Source organism: Sinocyclocheilus grahami, unplaced genomic scaffold, assembly GCF_001515645.1.
Source record: "Sinocyclocheilus grahami isolate Dianchi unplaced genomic scaffold, SAMN03320097.WGS_v1.1 scaffold176.1, whole genome shotgun sequence".
NCBI classification, from domain to species: Eukaryota; Metazoa; Chordata; class Actinopteri; order Cypriniformes; family Cyprinidae; genus Sinocyclocheilus; species Sinocyclocheilus grahami.
The window spans coordinates 3,205,101-3,215,798 of NW_015505355.1; the positions used below are offsets into that span (position 1 = coordinate 3,205,101).

At 38.3% G+C, this 10,698-nt stretch overlaps 1 protein-coding gene across 1 annotated transcript in view; it reads right to left on the reverse strand.

Moving 5' to 3' along the window:
* The window catches only part of LOC107593796 (structural maintenance of chromosomes protein 6-like), a 51,746-nt gene that overhangs the window by 19,575 nt on the left and 21,473 nt on the right, over window positions 1-10,698 (reverse strand). The window contains exons 10-12 of the mRNA XM_016283671.1: window positions 8,240-8,386; window positions 6,479-6,567; window positions 6,271-6,378 (exon numbers count right to left, since the gene is read on the reverse strand). Of these exons, the coding sequence (XP_016139157.1) occupies window positions 6,271-6,378; window positions 6,479-6,567; window positions 8,240-8,386 (344 nt within the window). The remainder of the gene's footprint in view (window positions 1-6,270; window positions 6,379-6,478; window positions 6,568-8,239; window positions 8,387-10,698) is intronic.

The window sequence follows — 10,698 nt, forward strand, 5'->3', positions numbered from 1 at the left end:
GATAAGGCTGCCTCCTTAATGCACACCTAAAATTCGAATGCAACACTTTTGCATTCAAATGTGGATTTTTATTTTAAATTTGACAAGTATTCGAAATTAAATTTTTTTTGACAGCACTAGTTTGTTTCAAGGCTTAAAACTTTTTAATGAGGACCTTTTTTAAAGGGGTCATCGGATGCAAAATTCACTTTTGTTGTTTGAACATAAATGTGTGTTGGCAGTGTGTACACATCCACCCTATAATGAAAAATTCCAAACCAGTTTTATTATTTTTTTAATCCCTATTTTAAAATCCCCTTTCCCAAATCAGGCTGTTCTGAGATTCCAGAATGACGTAGTTCTGCACAGGCCCCTCCCGCGATCGTTGATTGACAAGTCCATCTTATGTTAGACCCGCCCTGAGTGAGCTGTCATCAGTCCGAAATTTGTGTTGACTCCGGTGCAGGGGAAGACAAGAATGTCTCTGATCAAGCAACTGAGGTGTTTTGTTGTTGGATGTAATAATGAATATAGCAGTTGTCATTTACTCCCGACATCTGAGCCACTGAAGACGTAGAGGATTAACATTACTTTAGTTTTTGAAGGGAATGTGTGCAGATCCCCGATCTTCCTAAATGCGTCTATAATCGCGCGAATCATTCGTGATCCAGCTTCATCTACAGAAGAAGTGAGTATAAAGATGTTTTATGAATCTTTGCAAATCGCCTTTCCTAATAATGTGCTAGTTAGCCAGTTTCGCGGCTGAAGTTTACAGTCTGCTCGTCACCCCACGGAGGAGAGGGGCGGGGTCAGCAGAGCTCATTAGCATTTAAAGCAACATGGACTAGAACAACGTGCTGAAAACAGAGCTGATTTTGACAGGCTAAAAAGGATGTTTTTTACACTACCATTGAGAAATTTTAACCAAAGTATGTTATGGATTTTCATTAAGACCCTAAAGAATCATATCAACTTGTGGAAAATGGGCATCCGATGACCCCTTTAAAAGTTCCTATGGGGACTTTATTTCTAGCTGATGTAACAAAAAAACATCAACGATATACCGTTTACATATTTCTTTATTTACATCCATGACTAATATCAATGAATGATGCGACTTTTCCAGGCATGAAAATTGTAGTTGTAATTGTAGTGTTCAGATATTTCTAAACATAATTTTTATTTGTTTAAATTTAAATTAATTGAATTGTAGGGCCCTATGATTTCCGCGATGTGGAAAACGGGGACAGAATCGCAGAATCCAGTCATAGAAACAGATTTTACTGTATATTTTTGGATGGATAAATCAAAAGTAACGTACACTTAAATCAAAACATATGGACTAGTGTCTGTGAATATTAAGTAGTGTTAATTTTGTCAGCTATTTTCAATTTTAGTCTTAGTCCCGTGTTAAATGTCCTTGCTAGGTTTAATCATATTTAGTCAACCTTATCCCATTTAGTTTTAGACAAGTTTTAGTCGACTAAAAGTCTCAACATTCTAGTTTAGTTTTAGTCAATGAAAACTAGACAATTTAGCAATATGATTATTATTAATCAGCCGTAGACCCACAGCCAGGCCCGGCGCCAGGATGGCATAACTGAGGGGGCATTTCAATCCCACTGGGGGGGGCACCACTATAATGCGCAATGACAAACAGACACGGATGCCCCGCACACACATACAAAAGTTGACTAATTTTAATTAGTAAAATTTTAAAGATATTTTAAAATGTTTGCTGCATGGTTTAAACATACCTTTTATAAAATTGTAATTTTGAGAGACAAAAATCAGCTGCGTAATGGCCAAGTCGCATTTTATTACATTCATGAATAGCCTAATGTAAAATGCCTTTACATAAAGCCAAATGTTTACATTACAAATACAGTTAAACATAGCTAAAAGCTATTTTAGTTCCTCTCACTCCACAATTCCTTTACATTTAGCGGTATTCAGAAAAATAATGAAACATAGGCTAGTAGTCAAACATCAACCCAAAACGAATTCACTGCTGCCTAAACTGAAATGGGTGTTGGGCTCACATAGCCTAGCTCTCTTATTCGGCACAAATCCACTCAGAAATGTTTCCATATTCATGATGTATTTGAATGCTAAACTATTATTTCTATCACTCCAGTGCACATATCATCCTTCACATGTTTGGTGGGTGAACGCAATAGACTGTAGCCTACTTCGGACTATTGAGTAGTGTAACTTTTTATAGCCTATGTTTGTTTGGCTTATTATATTTTGATAGTGAACAGGCTACGATGTCAAGTATGCTAGAACTGAAGTCTCTGCACACTTGAGGTGCCTGTGCGATCACTTGAATTTGTTCCTTACGACAGCAGAAACAAAGATAAGTTTGAGACATCATTATGAAACTATAAAGGGTCAACATTTATTTGTGTACAGTCACAATAACAACAAAACACTGTGCTTTTCAAAATAAAGAAAACAAACAGATGTCGCTTTCTGTCGTATTTATTTCCTTTCCGTGAACTTGTTGCGCATTAGAAAAATGGACAGAAACACGGCCTATAACTTTTCGCAGTTTTTCTTTCATTTTGTTAATCTGTGAATTATTTAAGTCAAATATATTTCGTGAATAAGACTAGGCCTATTTATTTAATTTATATGTGTGATTTTATTAAGTTAACAGAAATGTTTTTAATAGTTTTAATTAACTTTAATAACTCTAAATGGCAAAACATCCAGAGAACTGAAGTAGGTATTCTTTAAATTTTCCAGCAGTTTCAAAGCCACAAATATTTACAAATAATTACTTTAATGCCGGTCTCATCCAGGCCACCATAATTAACATTCCTTTTAAGAATAATGAAAGAAATGTTGGCAAAATGAGAACAATCTAGAACAATGTGCCTATTTTTGTGTGTAAATTACTTTTTACCAGTTCTATTTTGATAAACATGACACAATACTCTATAGCATTATTAATACAAAAGAGTTTGTAATCCTATCGAAGCACGACATGAAATACAGTGAGTCTGGTAAATAGAGAATTAGCTGTCATCAGTTTGTGCAGCCGTGCTGGAGAAACTGCGATGACCGTAATCAGCGTCTGCTTGCGAATCGCTCTTGCGGTAGCCTGCTTTGATGACATGCAAGCTGCTTTAAGTCAGACACTGATCTGTGCAAACGGAACACAACTTTATGCACTCAGACGGTGTGCCCATGCTCCGCCAATAAATTATCTATTAATGGTTTAAACAATTATACACTGAACAAAATTATAAACGCAACACTTTTGTTTTTGCCCCCATTTTTCATGAGCTGAACTCAAAGATCTAAGACTTTTTCTATGCACACAAAAGGCCTATTTCTCTCAAATATTGGTACGCAAAGAAGAGAAAAATAACGACTTTATTCAAAAATTCGTCACCGTAGCGCCATTTTGGAGAGTATCCACTAAACGCGAACATGTCTTTCATACTTTTCTGGGTCTTGACAGTGTTATTTACTTGGCAGTCAATGGGACATGTCACAAGCCTCCCGGTTTTCATCCAAAATATCTTAAATTGTGTTCTGAAGACGAACAAAGCTTTTAGGGGTTTGGAACGACATGGGGGTAAGTGATTAATGACAAAATTTTCATTTTGGGGTGGAGTAACCCTTTAAGCACACAGTTGGATACAAACACTTACAGTACACACACAGGAGCAGGCACATCATAGATGAAATGGCAACATTTTTACACTACACTGTATTTCTGTTTAAGTGATTAAATTCTTTGTTTTTGTCCTTCTGTTGGGAGTGCTTTAATAATTCTTTAAATTTATGCTTCTGTTGAAGTGTTTTAATTCAATAAGCGTTAGGTGGTTATGAGTTCACAGTCAATAGCACAATCCACTAATATTAATATATTTATGAAGTTATTCTTTTAAATTCTGAAGATTTTCTATTGCAAAAGATTATTTGTACAATGTCCTGCTGTAGGAAATAGTATTTTGTAAGCACAGACTAGATAAAAATGTGTGTCCCACTTTACCAGACGCAGTGTCCCAATTTACCTAAAAAAGCCTGAAGGAAAGAAATGGGTGCTTAACATTTTTGAATCTCTGCATGTTTAAAATAATAATCAATATTCTTTCAAAAAACATACTGGGAGATACAAGAGACTTTTAGAATTTGTTTAAAGTGCCCCTATTATGGGTTATAAATATAAGTTCATATTTTGGTTTTGAGAGTCCCCAACAACAGGTTCACATGCATGCAAGGTCAAAAAACACTTTCATTGTCTTATAATATGCATTTATTTTTACCTTATTTGCTCAACGACTCCCAAACGATTCGCTCAATGATTCATTTTTCCAAACCCCTCGTTTGCGTGATGCTAATCTGCGGTGATTGGTCTGATTGGTCGATTTCATTTCATCATGCCTGTAATGCCTGATAAAGCAGCGTTTGTGCTGCTTTGTGTACAGCCGTTTCCGGGGAAACAGCTATTTTACCCATAGATTGTATAAAAACATGGACGTAGTGTTCGTGACGTCACCCGTAGGTTTCTGAAGAGCATTTTTTAAAGCTTAAAGTGGGCGGAGCGGGCCGTCGCCATCTTGGCAGCGCGTCACTCCTGGATAATCGAAAATGGCCAAAGAGGCGGGAGCTGGTTGCTGAAACCACGCCCACCTAGCTCGACAGCGGTGACAGCAGTGGCAATCCACCTGTCACTCAAGTGACCACTCCCTTAATTATGCAGAACTTAAAGGCTTAATATAATTTAAACGGATGAGTTAAAAAAAATTCACCCCCCTCACAGTTGTCATGAAGGGCAAAATTAGCTATATAGACCAAAACCACTTTTTGTACCAGGCTGTACACAAATTTGTGTCTGCTGTAAAGTTGGGAATTTTAACATGGGGAGTCTATGGGACTGACTCCCTTTTGGAGCCAGCCTCTAGCGGCCAGTCGATGAATTGCAGTTTTAGTCACTTCCGTGTTGGTTTCACGCCGCTTGATTTTACTGCTCCAAAAGCAGCACCTAGTGGCAAAGAATGAATTAGCATTTTCATTCAGACCAATGCGAAAATCGGCTGATGGTTTTACGCAGCAAACAGGCAGAGCCATAAATGTGAACCGGTATATATATATACACCACGGGGGAAGCCCGGCCACACATATGGCTCTGTGTGTGGAACTGATAATCATTCTTTCACAATCTACTAGATACAGACTACTTCATTATAAAGAAAAATAAAATAAACAAATATGAAAAAATATAGGCCTATGTATATTTATAATCTATGACAAAAATGTATCATAAACTAGGTTAGTGGATAATTCGGCAGCAAAAATGAACCCGCTATGAACTAAAATCGCTAGTTCAAACTTATGCGCCCTCCAGAAGTTTGCGCTCTGCAAGTGAACGACGCCTTGTGGTGCCATCCCAAAGAGGTACCAAATCACTCTCACGGACCTTTTCCTGGACTGTGCCCAGCTGGTGGAATGTCCTGCCTATCTCAATTCGAACAGCTGAGTCTTTAGCCGTTTTCAAAAAACATCTAAAGACACATCTTTTTTGCCAGCACCTGGCAGATGACCTGAAGGCCGCTATCAAAGCAACCTGGGCTTCCATTACACCTGAGCAGTGCCACAGGCTGATTGCCTCCATGCCACGCCACACTGATGCAGTAATTCATGCAAAAGGAGGCCCAACCAAGTATTGAGTGCATAGAAATGAACATACTTTTCAGAAGCCTGACATTACTGTTTAAAATATCCTTTTTTTTATTGATCTTATGTAATATTCTAATTTTCTGAGACACTGAATTTTGGGTTTTCATTATCTGTAAGCCATAATCATCAAAATTTCAAGAAATAAAGTCTTGAAATATTTCACTCCATGTGTAATGAATCTATATAATATATGGGTTTCACTTTCTGAAATGAGTGACAAAAATATTGACCTTTTTCATGATATTCAAATTTTTTGAGATGTACCTGTATTTATTTAATTGAATCACAGCATTTGTGAATTCACAATAAAAGTATGCTTAATTATGATTTTTAAATGGGTCAACATATCACGCAGCCTTGGAAAATAATCTAATAATGCGTTTCATAGATTCTCGTCTGTGGAATGCGTGGACAAGAATGCGCAGTCTGTGGAATCTCACTTCCGGTTTATTGCCGGTTAGTCGACGTGGGCAAAATGAAATCGGGGATTTTTAAAAAAATCGAATACTCAAATAGAATCGACGAATCACGACAGCCCTAATCATAGTGGGATCCCTGTGTATAGAAAATACTTTTACCAACAGCTGTACTAACCTCATTTCACCCTGTCTGTCTTTAGCTAGTATTTGTTCCAGCTCAGCCTGAATGTGATTCAACTTCTCCACACGAGCATGAGTGTCAGCTGACTTCGTCTGACTTATGCTGGACAGAGAGGAGGAGTTGGGTCATAATGAAACAGCTGGAAATGGTACAAGGATAATGTTACGTAATGTTGTTTCCTTTCTGTATACTTTTGAAGTACCTGTGTTTGAGTTCTCGGATCCGCTTGTTAAGCTGATCTTTATCCTTTTCAAGGTCTCTCAAGTTAGTCTTTTTACAATGAAGACCAGCCTAAACCAAGAAAAAATGAAAAACAAAAAGCACTGAGAATTGAGCATGTAAAGGGCCAGTTTTACAGGCCAAATTAGCGCGAGAGTGCAATTCCAAAACAGCGCAGATGGGAGGGGAAATTTCTGCGGGTGATTTACTAACAACGTGCAAATTAATGAACACAGATGCAACATCTCATTTACATATCGACCAACGCAATATACCAAGCGCAGCACAAATTAGCGTAATCGCAACGTTGAAAAGATCCGTAGGTCAAAAAACGAAGGTTTGCTTGAAGCTTTGATAGACCTGGTATTGTGGGCCCCCCCCCGGTCCATTCGTGATTGGGTCCCGGGAGGGGGGGTGTTATGTCACGTCCCCCTTCAAACGCGGGGCCCGGTGCGAACGGTTCGCACCAGTTGCACCCCCCTAAGGGCGGCCCTGGTTCCAAGTCGTCTTTTATTTCCTGAAGCAAATTAAAAAATAACATGTCTTGGCAAACGATATGCTCGGATAATGTGTTCTTCTGGCATTCAAAATAAATTAATGTGTGGAAAAAATCCTCTCCCGTCTATCACGCGCTCTCTGTTCTCTGCGGTGCCTCCTCTAGCAACAATAATTGCCGCCATTTCAAGCGCAAAATAGTTTAAGATATGCTTTTTTGGGCGTTAAGCAAATGCCAGTAATTTGACGAGCGCAAACGTTAGTAAAACGCGTTGCGTGAATCATTTGAATACTTTCCTCCCATAAATTTTGCATCTGAAAGGGAAACTCCTACAGATGCATATTCAATAAGGTCAAGCGCAAAAATAACTGTGTCCACGCCTTTTCAGCACTAATTCATCACTGCGGTCTTTAGTACAACCTGACAGTAAAATTTTAATGCCGAAAGATGGTTTGCGTTGGTGCAAGCTGTTAGTAAAACTGGCCCAAAGTTTCTGGCCTTAAGGCCTTTCTACACTGAGCGCGAAAAAGCGAAACGAATATCGGACGCGATGACACGCTGGAATAAAACAACAGATTCCTATGGATGCTTCCACGGAGACCGCGAACATTCGCACACCAAAAATGCAAATGTTTTTTTCCAAACCAGTCCGACAAATCTTTTCAGTTTTGTATGTGTTTTGTATACAGCAAATGGTATTTTTATAACAATAAAGGATGTTTATGACAATAAGCAGTGTGGCGTTATTAAACATAGCCTACAAAGAGTGCATGTTTGCCTATTATAGAATCAAAATCAACTATAGATCACAATCGGAAGTTATTACAAGCACTCAATGATGGTTTAAAGTGGATTTTAAGCATATACACTAATAATTACATACATTTTCAAATATGGCTTGATGCTAATTAGTGCTAAATAGATGCTAGTACTTCTATTTATATTTTAAGATGTATTCTTGTAAGCATTATAGATAGTTTGTGTTTTTGGCGTAAAATCAAACTTTATTTAGCTATATTAATTTAATGCTGTATATTGAGCAGTGGACGATGTTAAATCCATATATGAGATACATATCTGAGGAAAAATGCATTGTTGGTCGGCGCCCCCTAGCATGCAGGTGTGAATTAGCAGAAGGCGATCAATCGTTTTGCACTCGATGTGAAAGCACCGTTCGTCGGCAATTAGCCTCACTTTTTTGCATCGCGCTCAGTGTGAAACGGCCTTTATGGTGTTGTGATTGTGCACCTCAGCGGCTTTAAGATCTTGGTTGCACGCCTGGGCTCGACTCTTCAGTTCCACACACTGTGGCTGCAGCTGCTGCATCCGCTGCGTCACACCCTCCAGCTGATCCTGCAACTGTCCCAATATCCTGTTGGCCTCCTGAACTTTCCCCTACAAACAAACAAAACCCCAAACAGACACACTGCACATGACTGTGAATCAAACATAATTAGATGTTCACTAAGAATTTTCTTCAATAAAGTAACTAGGGCTGCTGGCTGTGCACAACCCAATAGAGCTCTGTAAATAACAGCAAAAATGACTAAATCATTAAAAAATCCATTCGTTTGTCAATCAGGCTGGTCAGGCTGTGCATTACATGCAACTCAACAGAAATGTGCCATTAAAAGTATAAAAACCACAGTCTACTTTTACAAAGATTATACGATTATATGAAATGAATATGAAAATGATAAAATCTGAATAGGAAATTATAGTATTGTTGTGTTCATTTTGATTTGAGCCATGCAGTCACAGTTCATGTTATGCTGGCAGTGATTCCTAACCAGAGCCCAGGCCATCTGATTCTTCAGCTCATCCAACTTCTTCTGCATTTCATCAAGTGAAGCCAGACTTTTATAGCGCTCTTCTTTCTCATGGTACTTTCTCTTCAGCTCTTGTAGAGTCTGTGTGAGAAGAAATCAGAGAGTGAAAGAAAACTATACTGCCATCTTAAAGAGCATCTAGTCTAGCAATCCAATCAGATACTGTTTCCAAAGATGCTCCATCCAATACATAATTTCAGTTCAGTTACATAAACCACTATGTAAATGTGATTATTTCAGCACTCACCTCCCTCTGCTTCTCCACTGTATTCTGGGTCATGGTCTTGGTTTTTATGATGTAGGCCAAATCTTCTTTCATCTGATCAAGCTGAGTGGCCTTCATGAAAAACTGAAGAAAAAGAGCAAAGCAAATTTCAAGTTTGTATTTGTTATGAGAGAAACAAATGCACAAACACACACAAAGTCTCACTTTATATTTGTCACCCTCTCCTTTGGAGTGGAGGAAGTGTTTACTCATTTCCTGAGTTAGGATAGAGACCGGATTGTCCACCTGAGGATGAAAAACCAATCAGATAAATCAAAACAGATCATTTAAATAGTTTTGATAACATACATTTAGAGAATTGAGAGGATCTTTAGCCATACCTGGATGTTAAAGTGATCCAAAATGGAGATCAGTTCTTCCTTTTTTGATGACACTAAGCGACCTGGGAGACAGGCAAATCAAATTGTCAGATTATTGATCTAACTCATCTGTCATGTGGTAGAAGCCAACTAAATTAGGCAGATGTCACCATGGACAGGTTGTGTGACTTGCCCTCATCCTCAAACTCCATGAACAAAACTATGCAAGGTAAAATAAATATAACCCAGACTACAACAAATACAGGTTCACTAAAGAGTATAAACATGGTTCGTACCAACAACAGTGTGTTTTTTGTAGTGAAAAACACATTATTTTTCACATATTTTACATTATTACAACGCCTCTCTCCCCAGTCTGGTATGAACAGCTCGAAAAGTTCCTGTATCAAATGAAGGCCCGCCTTCTGAAATACGAAATGTGCTGTGATTGGTTAGCTGGGCCAGTGTGTGTTGTGATTGGCACCACTCTGTGCCTGGTCGGGAAATGTCACGCCCCTTAACATAGTTTACTGTGAGCTTCAGTGTAAATATTGCATTAAAATCAAATTAATTTGAGTGCGATTTAAACCCAGATGATTGTAACCGCTCTAAGTTCGTCTGCCTTGGGAAAGCAAGTGTGTCTTCGACATAGTGATAACACTCGTTGCCTTCTCTAGTGCAGCTCAACCAGGTCTTGTCCCATTCGTTGGTATTTTGGAAAATATGCGTTGGAGTCCAAACGAGTCGTTCGTTGTAGTTTTTGAAAAGCGATTTCTGTTAAATAAAAAATCTCCTTTTGAAGTGGACTTTGAACTTTGTAGATCTTTTTTATGCTCAAACAGCAACATTACAGACTAACTAAAGTTGAAAAAGTGAAAAAGCATAATAGGACCCCTTTAAGTAAAAGCACCGGAGCACCACAGATGCCACATATGCTGTGCATATGAGCACATCTGACTCGACTGGCTGTCAATTACACATCAGGAAAGAATTAAATGCTGGCTTTAATTGCAAGTGCTTCAGCAAATCTTTATTTGCCTTCTGTCACGAGAGCACAGATATTATTTTGGAACGCGTCAAAGTAATATTTTTAGGAGCTAAAAAAGTATGGCGCTGAAAAGTTCAGTTTAAAGGGGTCATATGATGCGATTTCAAGTTTTCCTTTCTCTTTGGAGTGTTACAAGCTCTTGGTGCATAAAGAAGATCTGTAAAGTTGCAAAGACTAAAGTCTCAAATCCAAAGAGATATTCTTTATAAAAGTTAAGAGTCAACCACGCCTACCTAAAACGGCTC